The following is a 26,119-nucleotide window of genomic DNA, read 5'->3' as shown; positions in this document are numbered from 1 at the left end:
GATCCTACCCAACCCATCTGTTATAAAATGATTCATGAAGGAGAGAAAAAAAAAGATACCAAGTTGGTAATAAATCCAGTCTTAGAATATCCTTAAAAATGATATGTTTAAAGGAAAGTATTTGAAAGTCATAAAAATGTTATTAATTATTCCTAATTATCACGTTACATTTTTTTTTAATCATAAAAGTATTAAATATTTAGTCTGCAAATCAATATCCGTCAGGCTGCATGGCTGGTAGAGGAGGCTTTTCTAATGACTAACATTCAGGTGAAATTTTCTATTATGAGCATGAGCTTTCAACATTAGCATAACCTATATCAAAAATCTGCATTCAATTCCTGAAACAGAAAAAATGAATGATGGGAAATAGAGTTAAATAGTAGTGGAGGCGAAGGACAGAGGACCAAGGTTCTGAATGTAAGTGGAGATAGATATCATTAGAAGATTGAAACTTGCCCTGAAAGGATGCATACGAAGTGGAACAGTTAAGAATGGAAATATAGAGAAAACAGTCAACCTAAGGAAATTCAGATTATAATCATGATTTTTATACAGTATATTATTTAAATTAAATGGCAAATAAAAAGTATTCCCTCTTAAGAATAATAGACTTGTGTATATGGAAAATCATTCTGGACTAAGAAGCATTCAGTGAGGTGTCTGTATATTGCATTTTACTCTCATGAAAACAAAACACAAACAGTTCAATCAAGCATTACAACATTCTACTTGAGAAAAGGCCAATCATCCCATCAAAGCTCACCAGACCTATTCACTTAATTTTTCTAAAATAACATTGTCTAGTCTTAAAAGTCCCTAAAGTCCTATTGTCTACCACACTGCTTTGTAACTCTTTCCAAATGTGTATGGTTCTCTATGTGAAGAAAAACTTCCTAATATTTGTAAAAAAATTACCTTTAACAAGTTTACAAAGGTTTCCTCGTGCTCTTGCTGAACTAATTTTAAAATATCTCGATCCACTGTACTAATTCCCTTCATAATTTTAAACAATTCAATCATATCTCCTCTTAATCTCTTTTTGCTTAAGGCTCAGCTCTTTTAATCTTTCTTCAAAACATCCTCTGTAGCTCTGGAATCCGCCTAGTCACTCTTCCCTAAACTTTTTCCAGTGTTGCTATGTCCTTTTAGTAGCATTGAACTCATGCTTTATACATTGTGCTATACCACCTAACCTTCTTAATGGCTACTGAACACTGTCTGGGAGCTGATAGCGTCAAGTCCACTACAACTCCGAAATCTTTCTCATAAGGTGTACTTTCAACTTTCAGACCTCTCATTGTGCATTAAAGCCTAACATTTTTACTTCCTATGTGAAATACTTTACATTTACTTATGTTAAATTTTAGCTGCCACAAATATGTATACACTGTCCAAGTCTCTCAGTAATGCTGTATATGCTGTCCAAGTCTCTCAGTAATGATTCAATGGATTCTAGATTATGTGCCAATCCACCAAGCTTAGTATCAGTTGCAAACTTAACCAGCTTGTTGTTTATATTCCTATCCAAATCATACATATTTATTAAAAATAGCAGTTGCCCTAGCACTCACCGCTGTGGTACACCACTCTAATATCAGCCAATTCTGATAAGGTACCTCACACCGTAAACCTCTCTTTGTTCTTTCTGAGACAATGTTGCACCCATCTACACACAACACCCTGAACTCCCACTTATTTTGGTTTGATGAACAACCTCTCTTGCAACACCTTCTCAAAGGCTTTCTGAACTAATGAATTTGAAGAGGTTATTCACTATAAACAATTTGAAATCAGCATGTCAGAATCTGCATGGGACTGGAATTTATGGTTGTCGACTAGGTCACATTTGACAAATGAATTAATTTTTTATTAGTTTTGAAGATAGATATTGGTTCTCAGTCATGTCAGATTACAAATTCATTTGAACATGCAAACAAAAAAATAAAAAAAGTTGTGCCACCTTTAAATATGCAGGTTCTGTGGACTTTTTAACTCATTTTTACTGTTGCAACGTTTCACCACCATTGTTCCAGGATTGGTAATATTGCTGTCACACTTTGCCTTATAATCACTAAATGGAGATTCAAACTTAGGGAACTACTTGGGAATATGAGGTAGCATCATCAATGAAGAAAACCTTTATAATAAAAATCCTAAAATGTGCACTGACATTTTTCAAATGGGCACCACAAAGCTGAATTAATATTTAAAGAAAAAGTGCACTGAAATTTCACAGTTACCAAAAGGAATCTCATCTGGTGTACACAGGGAAGGAAAACAGTCATTGGCATTACTCTGTAAAATCCAGAGTAGGATATGCTTTGGAAATTTCTTTTATTATAATTAACCAAAATTAAGTACAGTGGAACCTCGGTTCACGAATGTCTCGGAACGCGTACAAATCGGGTTACGACCAAAAAGTTCGCCAAACTTTTGCATCTATTCACGACCACACACTCGGTTGATGAACAAGCCAGTTTCCCTTCAGGTTTGTACGCGCCAATGATTTCCGCACATGTTGCATTGTTCTCGGCCAGACATGTGTGCTTTCGCTGTGAACTCTTTGTGCTCTATTTAGTTTCCCTTCCAGTTTGTATGCGCGGATGATTTCCGCACGTGTTCAGTCTCTCGCTGTACATTGTTCTCGGTCAGACGTGCGTGCTTTTGCTGTGAACTCTTTGTGCTCTATTTCGTGTGCTTTTGCATTAATTTTGCAGTTAACCATGGCCTCTAGATAGATAGACCGATAGATAGATACTTTATTAATCCCAAGGGGAAATTCACATACTCCAGCAGCAGCATACTGATACAAAAAACAATACTAAATTAAACAGTAATAAAAATGCAGGTAAAAGCAGACAATAGTTTTGAATAATGTTAACGTTTACCCCCTCGGGTGGAACTGAAGAGTCACATAGTTTGGGGGAGGAACGATCTCCTCAGTCTGTCAGTGGAGCAGGACAGTGACAACAGTCTGTTGCTGAAGCTGATCCTCTGTCTGGAGATGACACTGTTTAATGGATACAGTGGATTCTCCATAATTGATAGGAGCCTGCTGAGTGCACTGTCCAGCTCCATGCCTACAATACAGCCTGCTTTCCTCACCAGTTTGTCCAGGCATGAGGTGTCCTTCTTAATGCTGCCTCCCCAGCACACCACCGCGTAGAAGAGAGAGCTCGCCACAACCGTCTGATAGAACATCTGCAGCATCTTATTGCAGATGTTGAAGGACGCCAGTCTTCTAAGGAAGTATAGTCGGCTCAGTCCTCTCTTGCACAGAGCATCAGTATTGGCAGTCCAGGCCAATTTATCATCCAGCTGCACTCCCAGGTATTTATAGGCCTGCACTCTCTGCGCACACAGTCACCTGTGACGATCACGGGGTCCATGAGGGGCCTGGTCCTCCTAAAATCCACCACCAGCTCCTTGGTTTCGGCTGGTGTTCAGGTGTAGGTGGTTTGAGTCGCACCATTTAACAAAGTCCTTGATTAGGTTCCTATACTCCTCTTCCTGCCCACTCCTGATGCAGTCCACGATAGCAGTGTCATCAGCGAACTTTTGCACGTGGCAGGACTCAGAGTTGTATTGGAAGTCCAATGTATATTGGCTGAACAGGACCGGAGAAAGTACATTTCCCTGCGGCGCAAGTGAAGAGTGGTAGTGTTGGTGAGAAGAAAGGTTCGAATAAAACTGAAATCGAATTAAAGAAATTATTGAAAAGTATGAGTGTGGCGTTCGTGTTACTGATCTTGCTGCCGAGTACAAGAAGTCAATATCTATGATATCGACTATTCTAAAGCAGAAAGAGACCATTAAAGCAGCTGATGTTGCAAAAGGAGTTACAGTGTTAACCAGGCAGAGGCCTCCAGTGCTGGAAGAGGTGGAAAAACTATTGCTAGTGTGGCTGAACGAGAAGCAACTTGCAGGGGATAGCGTAAGCGAGGTGATGTTATGCGAGAAAGCTAGGAAGATTCATGGCGATTTGCTGTAAAACTATCCTTCTACGAGTGGCGAAAGTGAGGAATTTAAAGCCAGTAGAAGATTGTTTGAAAAGTTTTGCAAGAGAAGTGGCATTCATAGTGTGGTAAGGCATGGAGAGGCTGCTAGTTCCAACGCTGAAGCTGTGAAAGAATTTGTGAAAAATTTCACAAAATTAGTGGAGGACAAAGGCTACATCCCACAACAAGTGTTCAACTGCGACGAGACCGGATTGTTCTGGAAGAGGATGCTGAAGAGGACCTACATTACCCAGGAAGAGAGGGCTATGCCCGGCCATAAACCAATGAAGTAGAGGTTAACCGTTTTGCTATGTAGTAACGCTAGTGGCGACGTAAAAATGAAGCCACTAGTCTTTTACCAATTTGAGAACCCTAGTGCTTTCAAGCAGCACAATGTAAACAAAGCCAGACTGCCCGTGATGTGGAGGGCAAACACGAAGGGTTGGGTCACAAGGACCTTGTTTTTGGAATGGCTGCATGAATCTTTCGCTCCCGCCATGAAGCGATATCTTGAAGAGAATAATCTGCCTGAAAAATGCCTTCTTCTGATGGACAATGCACCGGCACACCCTCCAAATTTGGTTGACGATATGGTCAAGGAGTACGACTTTATTAAGGTCGTGTTCCTCTCCCCCAACACAACTCTTCTTCTGCAGCCCATGGACCAGCAGGTTATTTCAAATTTTAAGAAGCTGTACACCAAAGGACTATTCGCCAGGTGTTTCAATGTGACCGAGGAGACGTCTTTGACCCTGAAAGAGTTCTGGTAGAACCATTTTAATATCGTTCATTGCATCAACCTCATTGATAAAGCCTGGGAAGACGTCACATACCGGACCTTGAACTCGGCCTGGAAGAAACTTTGGCCTGAATACGTTCCTGAACAGGATTTAGAAAGCTTTGAGCCTCCTGTTGTGGATGAGATTGTGTCCATGGGCAAGAGCATGGGTCTTGAAGTGGACAATGAGGACATTGAGGAGCTGGTCCTGCATCACAAGGAGGAGCTGACGATGGAGGAACTCGAACTCCAGCAGGAGCAGCATAGGTTGCTCACCGAGGAGCAGTCCTCAGGGGAAGAAGAGGAAAGGTCGGTTATAAAAAGTGATGCAATAAAAGCCATCATGGAAAAATGGAATGAGTGCCAGGATTTTTTCCAGAAAAATCACCCTGACAAAGTGGTTACGAACAGAGTGATAAACATGATGAATGACAATGTCGTCTCGCATTTGTGAAAAATGTTAATGCGTAGGAAAAGGCAAGTCACTTTAGACGGCTATTTCACGAAGTCTGATCCACCAGCTAAACAGCTACAAACACCAGAAACCCAAGAAATCACAAGAGAGAAAACACCTGAAGGAGAACATCCCTCCATCGCAGAGCCGGACTCTCCCTCAAAACTGTAACCTCCTCTCCAACCAGCTTTCTCCTCACTTCCTTCATGCCAGAACTCGACTCATGCAAGGTTAGTTTTCTTGATTGTTTATGTTTAGTTTTTGTATAAATTACGGATTTTTCAAATGTTCATTTTTTTCCCCTGTGCTTAAAACTCATTAAAAAAAAGTTTACAGCGAGCGGGTCGTAAGGCTATAGTGTGAATTCTTGCAATATTTTCTCTGTTCAAGGTTTTCTCAGTGTTATTCAATGTTTTTACATTTAGTTTACTATTACACTGTGCATTTTATGGTATAATTAACTATTTTTGTGCTTAAAAATCTTTAAAAAATATATATTTACATACAGTTTGTACGGTCCAGAACGGATTAATTGTATTTACATACAATCCTATGGGGGAAATTACTTCAGGTCACGACCAAATCGGGTTGTGACCAGAGTTTTGGAACGAATTACAGTCGTGACCCGAGGTTCCACTGTAGTGGGGATAATGAAATCTGTTAATTCTTTTTTTGTATTTTAGTTTCCTACTAATAGATTTTCCATATAGTACCTTCCAAAATACATCATGAAGCAAACAGATTAACAAAAGGACAGGCATTGGCAGACTTCATTTAATATAGTGAAAACGTGCTAAAATTAAGAATATTCTTATAGTATGTATTTGCTTACTTGTTTAATCTCTTCTTGTGTTTGATGTAGCTCTGTGCTCAAATATTTACTCTCTTGCTATCTGGGGATGGCCATAAACTTATATGGCCTGAGAATTTTAATAATTAACTTGGAATCTGGTGACAGGCTGATATTGGCAGGATCCTCTATGGGGCGAAATGAGAAGTTCTGCAAGAGGGTTGAGAAAAACAAGAAGAGCTCCATCATGGCTAGACCTTCACCTGCACATTTGCGCTTTCCTGCAATATAAAATATTGATATGTTAATTAATAGTATAACTTGACATAAGAAACAAAAAGCACTGTTGTGAATGCTCTTTTTCATGTATAGAAAATTCAGACTACCAAATTTGGCAGTATAACAGGTTTGCATATGTAAGACTGCTGTGATAGGCCTCCCCCTGTCAAATGGAGCTTTGATTGCTAATCCTGGGTGATTTTACATAATATATCTTATTAAACATAACATTCTCAGAACCTCTTAATCTAATTCATTGTCACAGACACTGGAGCCTATATTAACAAGTTTCACACAAGGTAGGTACAAACGCTAGATGTAAGACCAGTCTTCCATAGGACCCACTCTGCACTTATGCAGAGCCAGTATGTTGGGAATGACTAAAGTACCAGGAGAAAATCCCTGAAAGACATGGAGAGAACATGGAAACTCCACACAGAATTTGGCACAAGATTTCTTACTTCTCTTAACGTGATTACTAGCTTCTCATGTGGTATATTATCAAAATCCTTCTGATAATCAGGATAAATGATAATATCATTTGCAGCTCTCTAGCTACTGTATATGCTGGTGTAGCTTTCACCTAGATTTCCAGGATGTTATTAGGATTTCTTTCAACGTTTAAACCTAAGTTTACTATTCAGTAATACACTTTTTATTGACTTGTGATGCTGAACCATTTCCTTAATAATTGATTCCATTATTTTACCTGTGATGCATGTTACTTGAACCAGCTTGATCACCCTTTTCTTATACAACATAATAATTAGTAGCTTCCATATTTAAGAATTTCTCTAGTGCATAAAATGTTATAATGGTTTAGATATGTACTCACTAACACGTTTTGAATAATTGATTTAGAGCAGTCCACTTTTAAGTTTGACACCCCTCCTGTAGCTGAATTTTTTGTAATAAAAGGGTGGTGTCCACAAAAAAACAAAAACACAAAACTAATTGCGCATTATCTACGCCCACCTGACACATCACACTTCAACTAGCAAAAGAAGCAGTCTTACAAAGCTCTCCCCAGGTATGTGGTGCCAACCTAGGCCAAAAGGTGTAGCTGCGGCTAATTGTCTTGTCTTTTGCTTCCTCCACAGCGCAGAGAATCTGACAAGTGATGGCAACTGAATATGCCCCTTCTAGTCACAGGGCCATAAGAAAACACGACAGCCCGGAAGGAGACATCACTTCTTTCCCAAGTAACAAGAGCAAAGGAGCTCCTCAACCTTTCGACAGCAGATAAAACAGCCATTATTATACCAGCCACATTATTCTGGTGGCCACAGTTTTTGTTTCCCTTTTATGCACTTAAGTGGTGCTTTTCCTCATATCATTAATTAAACTGGGAAAAGTAAATTTGGATGCCCTAAAATGTATCGTTGCTTGAGCCAGACATTCCCTAGGATGACCACAAAAGGTATAACCTACAGTAAAATTATGTTTCCTAGGAAGTAATATGCAAGCAGCTCAATGACAATTAAGAGTAGAAAAGCAACACACTTCACTGCTGCTAACCAGCTGACAGAACCATAGGTTGCTTCTCCTTTTTTTTAATAGAACAAGAGAAGCATTGTGCCATCTGAAAATCTACAGTTAAATGCTCAGTTACTAACATATGACTTTCACAACTGAGACAGAGAACTGTTTATTGCATAGCATTTAACCTATAAAAATGTCAAAAAAACAATTTTCAATTGCTTAAAGGCTATGTTACATCATACAGCACTTCCAGCGATTTTCAGTTGTAGCCTTCATTATAAATGAATCAAAAGCAGTCTGCGTATGCGCCCATGAACATGGTCACCTAAAGTGACATGACCAGTGACTCGCTTCAACCAAACAGGTATGATTTTGACTTTGGTTGTAGCGGTGGGTTTTGTGTGCATGAGTGCGGAAAACAAATGAATGTTCATTTGGAAGTAACATGCCCATAAGGGAGCCACAAGGAACATGGAACGCGAGTCCTTGGAACCTCACAAACAAAACAGAAGCTTGTGTGTATGAGATCTCATATTTTAAGCACCACAGCAGAATTGAAAAAAGAAAAAAAATAAAAAAGGTTGCAATTGCAGCCTAACTTGTCGTTATCCCTTCTTACAGTGCCAGGTTCTTCAGGAAGTATGCAATTGGCTGTCAGTAAAAGGGAACAGCTCTATGGTGCTGGATGGTTGGAACTTAATCAATAAATGTAACATAGTCAGTGATTTTCAGTTGTTTAAATCAACATGGACCAGCAATGTCATCAGAAACTACATTCGGCAAATCTCACATACCCCATGACTAGAAGACAAGTAATGATATATATGGTTTTGTAGTCAAATGAAACCATTCAGCGTGTCCATACTTGAATTTTTGAATTCTTTAGTGTTATTTCTTTACAATGCTTACAATAACTGTATTTTAATGTGAATCAAATATTTTCAGGTGCATTTGTTAGTGCAGACAACTCTCTTCAAAAACAGCACAGACATTTTGCAAAGAAAGACAAATCAAAAATTACAAGAATAACACTTTTCTCAGAACAGTGCAGTGGTACTGAAAACTACTGCAATGAAAGTTCCCTCTTTAATGATACTTTAAAGAATTTGTACCTGTAGAAAACGGCATGAAAGAGGAACTCATTTTGAAGCAGCCATTTTCATCCAGGAAGTGACCGGGGTTGAAGGAGTCTGGGGTTGCCCATTTTGTCTTTTCAAACATCACCGAGTGAAGCATGGGGACCACCACTGTACCCTGCATCACAATCACAAAGAAGACAAAGTGCTTGACATATTATTCAGTTACAACAAAGAGTCCTGCAAAGTGTAATTATGGGATTATAATACTATATATATATATATATATATATATATATATATATATATATATATATATATATATATATATATATAATAATTATTATATATATAATAATTATCCATCCATCCATCCATTTTCCAACCCGCTGAATCCGAACACAGGGTCACGGGGGTCCGCCGGAGCCAATCCCAGCCAACACAGGGCACAAGGCAGGGAACCAATCCCGGGCAGGGTGCCAACCCACCCCAGGACACACATAAACACACCCACACACCAAACACACACTAGGGCCAAGTTAGAATCACCAATCCACCTAACCTGCATGTCTTTGGACTGTGGGAGGAAACCGGAGCGCCCGGAGGAAACCCACACAGACACGGGGAGAACATGCAAACTCCACGCAGGGAGGACCCAGGAAGCGAACCCGGGTCTCCTAACTGCGAGGCAGCAGCGCTACCCACTGTGCCACCGTGCCGCCTATAATAATTATAATTATTGCAAATTAAAATAATGTAAGAAGATGGAGAACTAGAATTCTCTAAATGTGATATAAGTGGTAGGGAAATATTAACACAGAGAGGAAGAGCCTGGAGATGTAATGGTGTTATTGTAAGAGGCTGAATACGCATGGAATTTGTAGAAAGCACAGCAGAGTCACCATGAGTATAAACAATATTATATCACATATCATTCTCTTAATCCAGTTCAGGGTCACAGGAGCTGGGGTCTTTTCTGACAACATTAAGCACAAGGCAGGAACTAGAACTGAACAAAGTGCCAGTCCATCGTAAGACCCACTCGGGCATGCACACACCCACTCTCTCAGGACCAATTTAGAATCTCCACTTAATGCAACACAAATGTATGCTATACATGAGGAAAACTGGAGTACTCAGAGAAAAATCTATGCACATACAAGGTGATCATGCAAACTCCACATGGATACCACTGTTCCATCTTTTAATTAAAATAATAGAGTCGTTCTAAAGAAAATTAAAAGCAGTAAGGACAATTAAGCATAATTGTTGCTTTCAACTTTTATATTACTTGGAAATTTACCAAAGATCATGAAAAGATTTTTTTTTCAAAGAAAAAAAAGAGCCTCACCTCTGGAATGGTGTAGCCTCTAAAGACAGTGTCCTTTGTTGTCATATGCAAAACATTTAAGGGGAGAAGATCAATGAACCTCTGGATTTCATGGAATACAGCATCAGCATAGGGCATTTTCCTCCGGTCCTCCATAGCAGGGGCACGGTCTCGACCAATCACCATATCAATCTCTTTGTGGACCTTTTCTGAATCCATAGAAGCAAAATCAGTGGCAAAAATCTGACATCTCGGGTTCAAAGAATAAACAAAATAATAAATAAGATGAGGAACTAAAAAAGATGAGTTTTCATCGCGTTGATGAAAATTATGGCTCTATTTTTAAGTGTACAAAAATGGCTTCTGTAGATTTGAAATGTACAACTTTACTGTAAAGATAATCCAATTACTTTACATAGAAACCCCACAGGGCACCCTGTTCTGACTGTCTGCCTGTAAACAAAAAAATATTTACACTTTGAATGTAGTAATGCACTTTGATTAACTTCAACAAGAAATGAAACAACAAAACAGATTCTTGGACTGCTTTGCACCACAGAGCATAATTCAAACTAATTTGAAATAATTATTTGGGTATAAGTTTAACAAGCTGTGCTGCCTATCTAAGATGGGTTGAAATCTAAGTAATCAAAACAGACCTCAGTAGTAACGTGTGCAGAGTACCATGCAATGCATATATCACAGGTATATTTAATTTGGTATGGTATTCATAAAAGCTATGTTAATGCTTATAGTGTGTCCACTGTTGGAATGACAGAAACATAGCAATGGACACACAGACAGACTCTCAGACACATTTCCTTTTAAGGTGGATTTTTATTATCTGCATTGTAATAGCCCTGTACTCTATTGTCACTGTATGTTTTTACATAAGTGTAACTAACAAAATGTGTTCTTTTTAGCACAATTAAACAAAGTGTGATATCTGTTACTTTGCACTTTATATAAAGGGAAGTAGGTGTGTGTAGTTGTATGTCATGTATAGACCAACAGTGACAGAATTATTATGGCCCAATGGATTAGGATGCTGTGTTACACCTTTTTGAAATAGATTATCAGACCAATTACTGACTGGTGATCAGTTTTCTTCCATATCCAAAGTATGTGCATACTAGGTATAATTGCGGCTTTAATTTATCCTAGTATAAGTGAAAGAATATTCATGTATGCAAGAGAGCACTATGAAGTGTCCTGTCTAGGGCTGTTTACTACCTTCTGCCTAATGCTGCTATGATGGCCTTAGACACCAATGACTGACTTTTACAAAATGGGTGAGTATATGCAGTGACCCCAGTGAATATTGATTAGTAAGTTGAAATGTATGTTGGATACACCATGGTGGCACATTGATACTTCCGTGGAAAAACTGCTTTCTGTGACCCTCTAAAAGAATAGGCAAGCTCGGAGAAACCAGAAGAGATGTTTCCACATTTAAGAGGTCATGGATTCACTTTTCAGTCTGCATGGAGGGAGTCTGCAAGATCACTCCATATTTACAGTTATCCAGTACTCATGTGTCCTCTCAGATAAAGACAAAATGTTAATCTTAAAGTTTAAGTGTATACAGCAGCATGAAACACAGTAGGCTAACATTTTACCCAATGTGTCTAGGATTGACTACACCTCTTGAATATTTTTGGGAAAAAAAAGTCAGTTGCTTAAAAAAAGACTAAACGATAAATATAATGAATTTCCCATCAGAGATCAATACAGTATTATCTGTCTATCTAGATATTTCTTATTTCTGTATTTGCCCTAATGGCTCTTATCATCTAACTCTTTTAATTATGTCTTTGTAAGACAACACAAAATAATAATCCAGATAACTGGGATTTAAAGCTCTTCCAGAAAACAGATTTAAATATTCCTTTTATCTGTTACAATATATATACCTCCTGCACCTTAAAAGTGTATTAATACTCTATGTGTGTGTTAGCATATACTACAAACAGGATCCTTTACTTGTAGATGTTTGTCTAAGGGCTTTGTGCCCATTTATGCCTCCTAAAATGACTGACAGTTTACACTCCATCTATAGTATCTTTACTCGGTTTTCACTGATATGGTTGAACTTTAAAAACACAGCAACAAGTTTTATTTAAAAAAAAACAAAAAAAAAAAGTGTTCACATACACCTTGAAATCTAAAATGTCTTACCTTGGATGTGGGGATATTTCATGAGGATCAGCAGCCCATATCGCAGTGTGGTGCTGGTGGTCTCCGTTCCCGCAGTAAGGAAATCTAAAATTATGATGCTTAAGTTGTCATAGTTGAACTCTGTATCTGGGTTCTTACTTTCCTTGAGTAAGACAAGAAATATTAATCCAGAGTTAAACAAGTCCAGATTATAGCTCTGATAAAACAATCTTTCTTGTTTCACTTAAGGATAACACACATTAGCAAAACATTATCAAACTATGTATTCCAATTCAGGGTAGTAAGAAGACAGAGCCTATATTGGAAAGACAGGAAAAAAATCCTGAGCAAGACAGAAGTCTATCCCAGGGTCTCAAGTTCACATCAACACTTGGACAGTTTACATTCCTTAAGAAACCTGCATTAAGACGCATGACTTTGGGTAGAAAGAGGAAAATCTATCTCTGTGTGGAGCACATACAGACAGAGACCAAGAATAAGATTTCATACTTTAGCCATTAGCTGTGTGGCAGCAGTGCTATTATGCCACCAGGACAGAGCTCCAATCTGACACTGTGACCGTTCTACAGAGCCTTGGTTTGATATTAAGCCATAACAGGCACTACTGCCTTCCGTTTGTTTTGTGTTTTCTGCACCACCATGCACTGTTTCTTTTGTTGAACTTCTTAGCAAGGTTATTATAGTTATGAAAACTAAAATAAAAACTGAAACTATTATTAAAAAAACACTTTTATAAACTGAAATAAAATATAATTAACAAAGCCAAAATGAAAAACTAAAACTAAACGAAACTATTAAAGTAACTGAAATAAAATAAGAATATACTAAAAATATTTGTAGTTTTCATTTTTGAATGAATATTCTTGCCATTAGTCTTTAACCCTTGTAACTTTTAACTCTAAAACAGAAAGTAATCCACCACAAACAACCCACATATATTCATTCAGTGAACGGCAGCTGGTGACGAAGGGCGGGTGTTCACACATCATTTGCATTGACAGAGCAAGCTGAATACGGCGTGTAAAGTGTGTGAAATAGAAAGCAATTTACTGTGTCGCCTTTCTTTTCGCTTGTTGTATATCAAAATGCAATTCAAACACCTGAAATTAGAATGTACTGGTCAACAGAACCTTTACCGTATGGACAGAAAGTCATGAGTGAGTAACGTTTCAGTTTATTTCTCAGGTGCCTGCATTTTGTTGACAATAATTCAGCTGCCACTTCTCACAGGAGAAATCGTTTCCGAAAATAAAACAGCACTGATGGAGAGACTGACTAGGTCATCATACAAGATCAGCATCTTGTTACTGATCAATCACTTTGCTTTAAAAAAAGTTGTTTAACAATGAAGCAATACAAACCTTGTACAATTCCTGAGTTGGCAATGCCTCTACTGAATTACAGGTAGGTAGGTGAAGAGAGTCTGCCAGCTGGTGAAAACCAAAACATACTAATGTGTTTTTGTATTTATTCTATATATATTAAATTTATCTTTTTTTTAGTTTATATTCACAGCTCAAAATACCGGATATTGTGAAAATAATCCAGTAGCAGAATTATGTTTTAAAATATTTGTGTCCCTTTTTTCAATTTTTCTGTCTCTCTTAAAATAGATAGTTGAAATATCAAATTCTTTTTGTTCCTAACATCAGCCATATTATACATATTGCATACCAGGAATTTTTCCTGCCTTGCATCTAAACCTGCTGGGGTAGGCTTGTTCCTAATCTCAAATGCTGTCTATGTCGTTTTGCACCCATCCATACTCCTATTACCTACTCTTGCTCTGCTCTTTAAGGGTTTACTGTTCTTCTGCATGGGCTATTCAAGTCTCACAGCCTCTAACCTTGACACTAAATGCTTATTTTTCTTTGTTTACTTCAATACAGCTAGGTGAGGTCTACATACTGATTTAAGCCTAAGTACTCTGTTCTTCCTAAGCCCCCATGATTTTCATGAGTAAACCTGTCAGAAACACAGTACAATCTATTTTCTGATTTTTTTATATCTTTTCAGTCCTGCAGGTGGCAAAATTCTGTCTATAAACTGCAAGTGCCTGAGATGGAATCAGAGATCAATATGGCTGGTGGAAAATAAAGCCCAGTATGGGAGATTTTTGAATGCAATATTGAAGGCATTCATTATACGCACATTGTCTTGGAGCAAGATATGTGTTGTGTGGTATAGACATTTAGATTAAAAAAAACCCTCAAACCTTAAAATTCACCTAAATTTCATTACAAATTGGCCTATTCTTAGCAATAAAAGGAAAAGATAAAAAGTGCCAACAGTCAGGGCACATTTGTTCAGTACAAATGACATAGAAAATATTTATAAAATTATAAAATTGTATAAAATTGTTCATATTCAGTATCTGGTTTTAATTATGCTTGTTTTTAATCAAACAAAAACTAAACCAGATAGTAAACCATGTGGTGTAGTAAGCTTCCTGTAACATATCCAAATGCGTTAAGTCTACAGTTCTGTCTGATTATGACACAAAACTAAAATCCATAGTAGCTCTTTAACCATACCAGAATTACTAAAACTGAAACTAGTAGATATAAAAATAAAAAAAATAAAATAGAAATGTCTTTGTGAAATTAAAACTAAATTAAACTAAAAATACATGATGAAGGAAAACTAAAACTAAACTGAATTTCCAACATAATCAGAAAAAAATATAGAAATAAAAACTAATATAAAAAGGCAAAACTATAATAACCTTGCTTCTTCGTTAATAAAAGGGGCGACCCGGTTGGCACCACAACATTTCTTTGATGGACATGGCTGTTCCCTTGGTCTACAACAAAATTACTTTTTTTATTAATATATGTTTTTCTGTTACAAGTCCATTGCATTCAATAAGAACACTAATGTAAAAAATATGGCAAAAATGAGTGTGTATTTTATTTATTTTTTTTATCTTTGCAATGTTTTAAAACTTTCCAGGGAGGCTGACAGAAATTTTCCTATAGTCGGCTTTTTGCAAAATATCACTTATATACTTGAATACCGTAACGTGGTTTTTGTTACAGTAATCCCTCCTCCATCGCGGGGGTTGCGTTCCAGAGCCACCCGCGAAATAAGAAAATCCGCGAAGTAGAAACCATATGTTTATATGGTTATTTTTATATTGTCATGCTTGGGTCACAGATTTGCGCAGAAACACAGGAGGTTGTAGAGAGACAGGAACGTTATTCAAACACTGCAAACAAACATTTGTCTTTTTCAAAAGTTTAAACTGTGCTCCATGACAAGACAGAGATGACAGTTCCGTCTCACAATTAAAAGAATGCAAACATATCTTCCTCTTCAAAGGAGTGCGCGTCAGGAGCACAGGCTGTCAGAAACAGAAAGGAAAGCAAACAAATCAATAGGGCTGTTTGGCTTTTAAGTATGCGAAGCACCGCCGGTACAAAGCTGTTGAAGGCGGCAGCTCACACCCCCTCCGTCAGGAGCAGGGTGAGAGAAAAACAAAACAGTGAAAAATCAATATGTGCCCTTTGAGCTTTTAAGTATGTGAAGCACCGTGCAGCATGTCGCTTCACAAAGCAGCTGCACACAGAAGGTAGCAACGTGAAGATAATCTTTCACCATTTTTAGACGAGCGTCCGTATCGTCTAGGTGTGCGAACAGCCCCCCTGCTCACACCCCCTACGTCAGGATCAGAGAAAGTCAGCGCAAAAGAGACAAAGAAAAGTAAGTTGGGTAGCTTCTCAGCCATCTGCCAATAGCGTCCCTTGTATGAAATCAACTGGGCAAACCAACTGAGGAAGCATGTACCAGAAATTAAAAGACCCATTGTCCTCAGAAATCCGCGAACCAGCAAAAAATCTGCGATATATATTTAAATATGCTTACATATAAAATCCGCGATAGAGTGAAGCCGCGAAAGGCGAAGCGCGATATAGCGAGGGATCACTGTATTTGTATTTTTATTGTTAAAACTAAAAAAGCATTGGATTACGGTGGATCGCCGTCTCTGTAACAATTAATCCATTCATACTATCTGTGCCAGCAGACTCAACTGGATTTAAACCCTGTCTCTTGGAGGTGTGAGGCAGTAGCATTTCCTAATACAGCACCAAACTGCCCACCTGTGAAAAAAAGGATATACTATATCATGTGGAGAATCAGAGTTTTCTTGTTTTCTCTGTGCTGGTTTATCTCCAGATACTCCATTTTTCACCATAAAAGTTGATAGGCGGTTTTATATTGATCCAGTATAATGGAGTATTTTATGTGTATGTCTGAGTGTGTCCTAGGGTGGACTGGCAGCCCATCCATGGTGGGTTTCCTGATTGTGCTCAGAAGTTTAACAAGAATTATGATGATAAGTTCGGTAAAGGATGAATTTTGAATGTTACATACGATCGAAGGCATTGTGTTTTCCAGACTACAGGACAGATGCCCTGCTGAAAATGCCTCTGAATTTGACACAATATTTACACAATGCAGACTTCACAACACTAGAAATGGTATCAAAAGTTGGGTGCTGCTAGAGAGGCAGTGGTTTCAGTTTCAGAGGATGGTTTTGCTACAAGAACTTAAACCAATTAATGCTACAACATTAATGTTTCAACCTCAGCTGCAACAACTTCCAAGACTCATATCTCATGTTAACTAAATTTTTTATGAGTATCTGTTTCTCTAATGCATCACATCTTTTCCAGGATGTGGATGGAGCATGCGTGCTCTGCTACAATTGAGAAGCTGTGATAAAAAATCCTACCGGCTCTCACTAAAAAAAAGAGTGACGTCAACCGAACCTAGAAGACTAACCAAACTCTCTTGAAAGTTTTACAGTAGGTTGTTTTGGAAAACTGAGCATGGAATAAAGTATGGTTGCAAAAGAAGCTGAATCTCAAGATTACTTATGCCATGCAGTGCCCTGAAATTAACAGACAGAACCATGATCGCATTTAAATTACTTAAGTTTTCATCACCAAGTGTGTTTCCACATTTATTCTGGAAAAGACCTTATTCTTCAATGATGGTGTCCATTTTGTATCTGCAGGTTTATTAACAGTATGGTTCAGTTAAGATATGCCTAAATTAAGGCAGAGATATGTAGGGACATTTATTTGATTCTCAAGTTCTACACTAATGCCAGTCTGGTATTTTTTTTTTTGAAGTAAAATTGTCCATTATTTGAAATAATACATTTGATCTTAAGAGGCAATGGAGTGTCTGCTGATTATTAGAAATTACCTCTTTAAAGTCTGAACATTATTAATTAACCGTTATGTTGATACACTAGACAGCATTGAAGCATCTGGAGTTTTATGGAAAGAGAAAATTATGAACAACCCTTTAACTAATATACTGAAGAGATATAACGTTATGGGAGGTGCAAGTGTCTGTTCATCAGGGTTGACAAATTAGGAAGAACTATTCTGAAAGAGGGTGGCATGGTGGTAAAATGGTCAATAATGCCAATTTACAAATTGAGCATCCTGGCTTTGAATCTTGTGACTGATCATCTGTGTGAAGATAGCAGGTTTTTTTCTCTGACACATAGTTCAGTTTTTATCACAAAAAAACATGAATTTTACATTGTTTAGTTGTTTTAAACTAGCCACTGGTGTGTGTATGAGTCAATGGCAACCTGAACAAAGAAAACTTTTAGATTTTGAAAATGGAAAAATAAATTCAGCTTTACTAGGCAAGAAAAGCACACATAGCAGGGTCGTTGTAAATACAAATTCATAAGGCTGAGGAAGCAGTACAATTAAGTCAGGAAACAGTCTCAAATTAAAATTCTGCTTAAGCCAAATACCAGCAGATCACAATAGTACTTTATACAATCCCTCCTTAATTATTAGGTTACCTGTTTCATTTTGATGAGGAAGCTGTCTATAAAATCCCGAGGACTGTCACTAACCAGCGTTGCTTTATGTTTATCAATAATTGCTGAAGTAAATTGTTTTATTTCATTCACGTTCAATAACATCTTCTTGAAATGCCCAGGTATTAATTTAATGAGTGCTGGAAATATGTTATACAGCTGGATAAAACAGCAAAAGAAATATGAAGAGAGTAGTCAAAATCAATTGATTTGGATTTCAGTTCAGACACTGAGTCACAGCTAAACAGTTAATGAGCATTCAAGTATATTTACCAGTGTAATGGGTTTGCTGAACAAATGCATACTGTCGTCAACCAAAGTCAGGAGTTTGACAAAGTTTTCATCTTGGTAATCAAACCGCTGACCAAATGCAATGGAGCAGATGACATTGGACACCGCCCGGCTCAAAAAGGGGGTGGGTTCACATGGAGATCCTTTAGGAAAACAAAATGGTTCAAATGGATGAAAACTGCATACAAATATTTGAGTATAACAAAAAAATAGTAAGGTTATAAGAAAAAACGATTAAATCAAGGTGACATTGGGAATCTGGAGTAGACAAATTGCTTTTAGATCTTTAAAATCATAATTTCTTCACCATGCTCATACTTTTACTTTAAATGTACGAAAGCCTACAGAAGTGCTAACGCTTTTTATACTTTAGTAAAGAAAGGGGTTTATATACACAAATTCGATGTATTCTTTAAAGGAGACGATGTGTACAATAAAAGAAATTCATGCATAGCTTAAAGATTTTTTGATTAATAGGCAGTCACAAACTGTTCTTATACAAGTATGTGTGTGCACTATCTGATGGACTGGTGCTCGTTGCAGGGCTGGTTCCTGCCTTGCGCCTGATCCTACCATAATAGATAACAGTCTCTTGCAAGCCTGGGGCTCGGAGCCATCTTCTCAGGCAGCACTTTGTTAAGGGTGGTATTTTCATGTAATTGTATGTTTTTTATAAATTACAAAATAATAGTACATTAATACATATATATCCAGTTCCTTATTTATATACTACTTTTAAAAATGTTGAATATTTCCATTTTAAAAGTTTCACAATACAGTAATCCCTCGCTATATCGCGCTTCGCCTTTCGCGGCTTCACTCCATCGCGGATTTTATTTTTAGACGAGCGTCCGTATCGTCTAGGTGTGCAAACAGCCCCCCTGCTCAATCCCCCTACATCAGGATCAGAGAAAGTCAGCGCAAGAGAGATAGAAAGTAAGTTGGGTAGCTTCTCAGCCATCTGCCAATAGTGTCCCTTGTATGAAATCAACTGGGCAAACCAACTGAGGAAGCATGTACCAGAAATTAAAAGACCCATTGTCCGCAGAAATCCGCAAACCAGCAAAAAATCCGCGATATATATTTAAATATGCTTACATATAAAATCCGCGATAGAGTGAAGCCGTGAAAGGCAAAGCGCGATATAGCGAGGGATCACTGTAACCATATAAACATATGGTTTCTACTTCGCGGGTGGCTCTGGAACGCAGCCCCCGCGATGGAGGAGAGATTACTGTACTTACACCTCATTTCGCAATGCCTTGCCACTACTAACATCTGAAAATCAAAACGAAGCATACTCATTTTGAAGCCTTGTGTCAACAAATACATTGCTGTTAATTTTTCTGATTTGTATATCAGCACAGGCCGAATTTTATTTGGGAAGGGGCTGCATTTGACTTAATATGTTAGTACAGTCTATTGAGGCAACATGAGAAACTTTCAACTACAGTTTTCATTTCTGGTGTTTGGCTCATATGCATTTTTTTTGTTTGACTGTTCAAATTATTTTTCTAAGTGATTCAAATCTTATGTGACTGTGTAGCGATTTCTATCCTGAATCTGCAAAATAAATAAATATTAATTCATCATACAGTACAGATATGACCTAATGAACAAAAAAGAATACCAGCCACATGTTGACTTCAAATTACTTACAGTGCAGAACATCTGCAAATTGGTCAGCTTAAGATGTCAAATACTCAAAAACATTATGAGTGGAATCATCATTGCCAAATTGGTCTGCATATCTCTTTCAGAAAAATGTGTTTGAGATGTGACATTGCAGAAACAACTTCCCATTTCTCTAAATAGATTGAACCTATTTCATATGTGCAAAATATGTCATTTTTGAATGTCAACATAAACAATTTTATGAATGTTATTTGTTAACATAAGTTTAGATGATTTGCTGTCATTTTTGTTGGTTAATTATGTACTGCGCCTTAAGTTTACCTATGTTCCCTGTTCCTTGTGGGTGAAGCCCCCAGAGACGGGGCCACCTTTATATCACCATGTCCAAGCCCTCCCTTGGCCATTTTGATCAAAGCCAGGGAAGAGCTCATACATGTTGCATTTAAAGTTGTGAAGGAGTTCTTCTAAGTATTATGTTTTTCTGTGTTGGATATTCAGGCTTGCAAGATTATTTTTGCTTTGTATTTAAGGATTCTGATTTTGCATTGTGATTGGGAAATAATTGCTGAGGACTGCCTTTCTCTGAGAGAGATGTAAAATGCAGATTATACAGTACATTAGGCTGGTTGTGTGGCTGAGAATTGGAAAGAGCTCTTTTCTTTGCACTGTCTTCTGCATGCAGGCTTAGGGGGTCAACATTAATAACAGGTTGAACTGGTCTCGGAACACAGATGAACTATATAAGAAAAGGCAGAGCAGGCTCTTTCTCCTTAGGAGACTGCATTCCTTAAACGTGGGAAGTGACATCCTTCACATCTTCTACAACTCCGTGATGACCTGTTCAATGTTTTACACTTTTGTGTATTGGACTGGTAACATCACTTCCACAGAGGCCCACCAAATCAACAAGCTAATTAAAAGGGTAAGCTCAGTTAGAGGACTCACTCTGGACCCCTTGCAGATAGTATAGACAGAATTAAAACAAAACTGAGTGCCATTATGAACAATACTGTACATCCTCTCTTTGACATACTAACACTGAAGACTTTCAGACAACAAATTATTCAGCAGAAGTGCACCAAGAAAAGCTACCGAGGCTCCTTTATACCAACAGCAATATACCTGCATAATGAAGCACTGGTACTGGGACAAGTCAGATTTTTTTTTTTCATTATCTTGGTTTTTATTGATTGCAGTGTGTGTTCAGGCCTAAGTGAATGTGTACATTTATTTATTTATTTAAGGAAAAAGCCAAATTTCCCCATGCAGATAAAAAAAAAGTTGTATCTGTCTATAAAATGAAGCTGTTTGAAGATTTGGTAAGAGCACCTTTGATCATAACAGCTGGGTATTTTTGGAGAAAACAGACAAGATCTCATACTCACATAAGATTATGACTTTGGATAGTAATTTAGGAGAAATCCATTACCCAGAATTTTATTAAGAGAACAAAACACAAGCTAACACACACATTTCAATCATACTAATGATATAATAACACAATGGTTACAACAAAAGTCCATTAAACTGAAAACAAGTGTGGTTCTTTGCTCTTTCTAAAGGATTACTGTGATTCCCTACAGTCTAATGATATGCAGGAGACTTCAAACTATTGTTAAGTAAATGTTTTCAGGCTCCCATCAAGACAGTGGTTTTCAAGAGCAGCTAACAATAGCACTTTGCATTCCAAGATACACACTGATCCACATCTGTCAAAATGTCAGATGACTTTGCTTACCTTTGGTTTTTCGGAATTCATTAGTGAGATATTTAACCTCTTCTTGAATCCACTTCTCAATCCTGCTCCGTCCCATTCCAAAATCTCTCAAGGTGGACAGGGAGAAGCGACGGAGTTGTTTCCAGCGTTCTCCATTGCTTTGCACAAAACCTACAAAAAAAACTAAATTTGATTAAAACAAACAAATTTCTTCCTTAACTTCGTAGAAATAACAACAAATGTTGCAAGCATGAAAATGAAACTAATATTTGTTTATAAATTTCAGTAAAACTATTCATCACATGTATAAAAGAAATGTCATTTCCTCATTATAAGGATAGAAACAATGTTTTGACTGTTAAATCATCATCAAGAGCATAAACATGTGCCATGGCTAGCCAGAGCAGAAATTGGGTTTGCTTTGTGATTTTACTTTATTTGCCATATTTACTCTAACAAGCTCATTAGTAGATAAGACAGCTCCTAAACAATTTTTCAAATTTTGTATTACAATGCCCTGCAGTGGGCTGGCGCCCTGCTCGGGGTTTGTTTCCTGCCTTGTGCCCTGTGTTGGCTGGGATTGGCTCCAGCAGACCCCTGTGACCCTGTAGTTAGGATATAGCGGGTTGGATAATGTGTGGATGGATTGTATTACAACTGGTTAAAATGATTTAAAATAGTATTCTTTTTTTAAATTCCTCTAGTTTTGCTACTTGTTTTCCATGATCTACTGGCGTACGTTGTGGTATTGTTGCAACATTCATTGCAGATTACAGGCATGTTTCTACTAAGGACTAAAGTGAGCAAGCATGTATACAATGGTTTTAAATCGTAAGGGAAACGACCAGGCAAAGATGTCTACATTTTTGGTGTGTAAAGTTTGTTAAATGTGGAATGGTGCTTCACTGGATGTGTATAGTAGAGTTGCCAGATTTTTCTCCATGTCTATGTGCTTTCTACAGGTATTCAGTGTTACTTTCCCTTCTACTGTGTGTGCATGCAAAGTTAATATATGACTGTAAACTGGCCCAATGTATGTGTGTGAGTGATTATGACTTGCAAGAGAATGGCACCACATTCAAATTTGATTTCTACATTGTTCACAGTTCTACTATGACAACCCCACGAATGGGATTTACTGATTTTCTGAAATTGATAGCGATTACCTCAGTTTAAGTGAAAGGGTGATTTGTCAATGACTGACTTCCATCTTTATCATCCGACCTTGCACGTGATGCTGCTGGGATACAAACTGGGCACTAGGGAATCCATTCCCGGGAATATGGGAATCCCGCATTTCATTCCCGGGAATCCCAGGCTCCCAGGAATGACACAGTGCACGGGCATCTAACATGTGAACGGTTTTAGAACGACCAACACTTATTTTTAATAAAACTACTACAATATGTTGACACAAATAAAAGACTAACCTTATCTACAAGCAATTCATGCTCTCATACAAGTACATGTATCTTTAGTTGTGGTAATAAGAGCATAGAAAGCACAATGTCCTCACAGGTGGCGCAGTGGTAGTGCTGCTGCTTTGCAGTAAGGAGACTGTGGAAGATTGTGGGTTCGCTTCCCGGTTCTTCCCTGTGTGGATAGTGCTTTGAGTACTGAGAAAAGCACTATATAAATGTAATTTATTATTATTAATGTGTCCAGCGTGTGGTCATCCAGGCAAGAACGCACCTTCGTGCAGAAGTGCGCCAGCCACTGAGAAAGCACGCTCTGCCTCCACTGAAGCAGGCGGCACAGTCATCAGATACTGATACACAGATAATGCGGATGTAACAGACTGACGCATGGCAATTTCAAGTTGCTGTTCAAAGCTGTTGTCTGATGAAGTGCAAGCTGCAGCAATAGCGCCACCTTAATTATTTTCATCTATAACTCTGTTATTTCTTGATCGATTTTTACACTTTTTACACTGCTTGCATTGTCGGCGGGGGGTTGGGCTTTGGGGGCTGCTGTCACACTGCCCTTCGATCTTTTTAAAGCCTGTACAGCCACTGTCATTTTTGCTACGGCCCTGGGACAATCTCTTGGCACCAAGTCTCATGTTTACGGTCCCCGCAAGACGCACCGTGGCAAGTCTTGCGGGTCTTTTAAATGTCTTTCGAGAAGATCACATATCGTAGCCTTGCTTTTGCTTCCCAGATTTTTTTTATAAATAGAGAGACACAATAGTGGCTTAAAGCATCTATTAACAAATTTCTTATTCATTACTGTTAAATTACAAGGAAAACCAAATCCGATGACCTATCTGTCAGTTAATAACTACTGTAAAATATTTGACTCTGGCTTCCTTTTCCTCATTTATGTGAGATAAGAGGGCTTTACTCATCTCTCCACTTTTGTGATCTTTATGTTTAAAGTATAAATCATTTGCCTGTGTACCTTAACCACACATGATCCTAGTGTCATTTCAGTTAATTTATCAGGATAACAGCAAGAACTTACACATACATATATATTTTTAAATTAAGAGTTTAAGAATATGCTATTAAGAATTTGTTTTTCTTACCTTATGAGAAAAAAGAAGAAGTGACTTTTTTGCTGTAATGTCTTTCCTCATTTATTCATGTCAACAATATTTTTGAGAACATTACTTTTAAAACATAAGGAAGCTTGTCACATTTTGTCAGTGTCACATCCCCTATACTGACATGAAGTATAATGTATTTACTAGAACTTTGTATACTTCTACCTAAAAAAATGCAAATTATCGACATATTTACAGGGAAAAAATATCATGAGAAATGACAAAGGCATTTTGTTTTATATTTTAATGGTTACCTGTAGTGAAACGTCAAGCAAAATGACACTTTTTATTGGCTAACTAAAAAGATTACAATATGCAAACTTTCGAGGCAACTCTGGCCCCTTCTTCAGGCCAGATGTAAGAAGAAGGGGCCTGAGTATGACTTTGCAGGCCATACACCTGAGAATTAAGACACTGGGTCAAAAAATGTTTAATAAAAAATATATTCAATTATTTTACAGGTTATGCATAAAAGCACCTTTGCGCAAAAGTTCACTTATACTCTGTTGTCTACACCTTAAAAGCATCAAGCACTGTGCACACAATTTCCACTAGTAAGTGAGCCGCGTGCTGGGCGTAAATAGAATTTGGACTTTGCACTGGTGTGTAGAGTGAAAGTTAAACATCGCAAATTTCGAGGTTTGTTTGATATTTTTGACACTTGGGACAAGGGAGACTGAATCGGACACAACACCTGATAAGAATCCAGCCGTCCTTAATCCTAAATGACAGTTAATAAGTGCGTGGATCTCTAATGTTCCTTTCATTTGATCAGCCCCGAAACAGGAGACTTTTTAATAACTTGAAACGTGGCCATTATGTACACCTTACCTGCAAGTGACCAGAAATTGGGTTCAAACTGACTTTGTAACACTCTGAAATGTATTAAACTTGACATCATATAATAAACATAAAAAGCAGTATTTTATAATTCCATACAAAGTTGGCTTATTGGGTGCGTAGACTTGTAATTCTCTGAACTTTTTGTCAGGTACAAGTTAGGGAAGAAGTAAGATTACCGAAGTCAAGAGTGAGCTCCTTAATCAGAGGCGGCACCGCTCTCCCAGCAAACACGTCAGCCTGTTGTACCAGCGCTTCATGAACCACTTCGAACCCGACAAGAACTACGAGGGGCATCGGACCCAAGTGCACCGTCATCACAGGTCCATACTTCTCTTTCAGCTGCGGGGTTTAATAAAAATAAATATTCTTTCAGCAATATACAAATACAAAGCCCACTTTGAAATGTAAACGTTACTTACCTCCATAAAACTCTCGTGGAGTGCTTTTGAGTTCAGCTGTAGCAGGTTCCCGATAAAAGGCAATGGGGTCGGACCGGGCGGCATCCTCGCGTACTGAGACGAGTGTTCATGAAGTAACAACAGCAAAAGACCCAAGACGATCGCGGATAGAATCAGTGTCCAAAAGAGCTCCATACTCGAGCGCTGAAAGCCAGGAAGGGTGAAAAAGAAAGAGGAAAAATACAAGAAAGATAGCCCTAAATACGGACAAATTTACGTGACTGCTTTAGTTAATAGTCAAAGGGCACTTCCGTCATTGACCGTAGTTTGTAACATTAAGATCTCTTGCAGCACACCAATCAAATGTACTTTTTGTATTTAGGTCCCAATCCAGAGGATTCCTTGTGTGGTGGGTGCGGAAAAGCACTATCAGCGTATACTCCCAACTCAAACTATGTAATTATTCAGTAA

The 26,119-nt window shown here is 37.9% G+C and overlaps 1 protein-coding gene across 1 annotated transcript; it reads right to left on the bottom strand.

The window, feature by feature from the left end:
* LOC114648124 (cytochrome P450 2B1-like) lies at positions 1–26,119 on the bottom strand. The gene is made up of 9 exons (XM_028796962.2): positions 25,670–26,119; positions 25,427–25,589; positions 21,884–22,033; positions 18,493–18,653; positions 18,202–18,378; positions 12,369–12,510; positions 10,212–10,399; positions 8,897–9,038; positions 1–6,304 (listed from the first exon to the last, which is right to left on the bottom strand). Exons 1-9 carry the CDS (start codon positions 25,841–25,843, stop codon positions 6,123–6,125), a joined length of 1,479 nt encoding a protein of 492 aa, XP_028652795.2. The 5' UTR covers positions 25,844–26,119; the 3' UTR covers positions 1–6,122.

This window comes from Erpetoichthys calabaricus, chromosome 1 (assembly GCF_900747795.2).
Source record: "Erpetoichthys calabaricus chromosome 1, fErpCal1.3, whole genome shotgun sequence".
Lineage (NCBI taxonomy): Eukaryota > Metazoa > Chordata > Cladistia > Polypteriformes > Polypteridae > Erpetoichthys > Erpetoichthys calabaricus.
The sequence above is the reverse complement of the archived record's forward strand: the minus strand, read 5'-3'. Positions and strand labels throughout refer to the sequence as shown.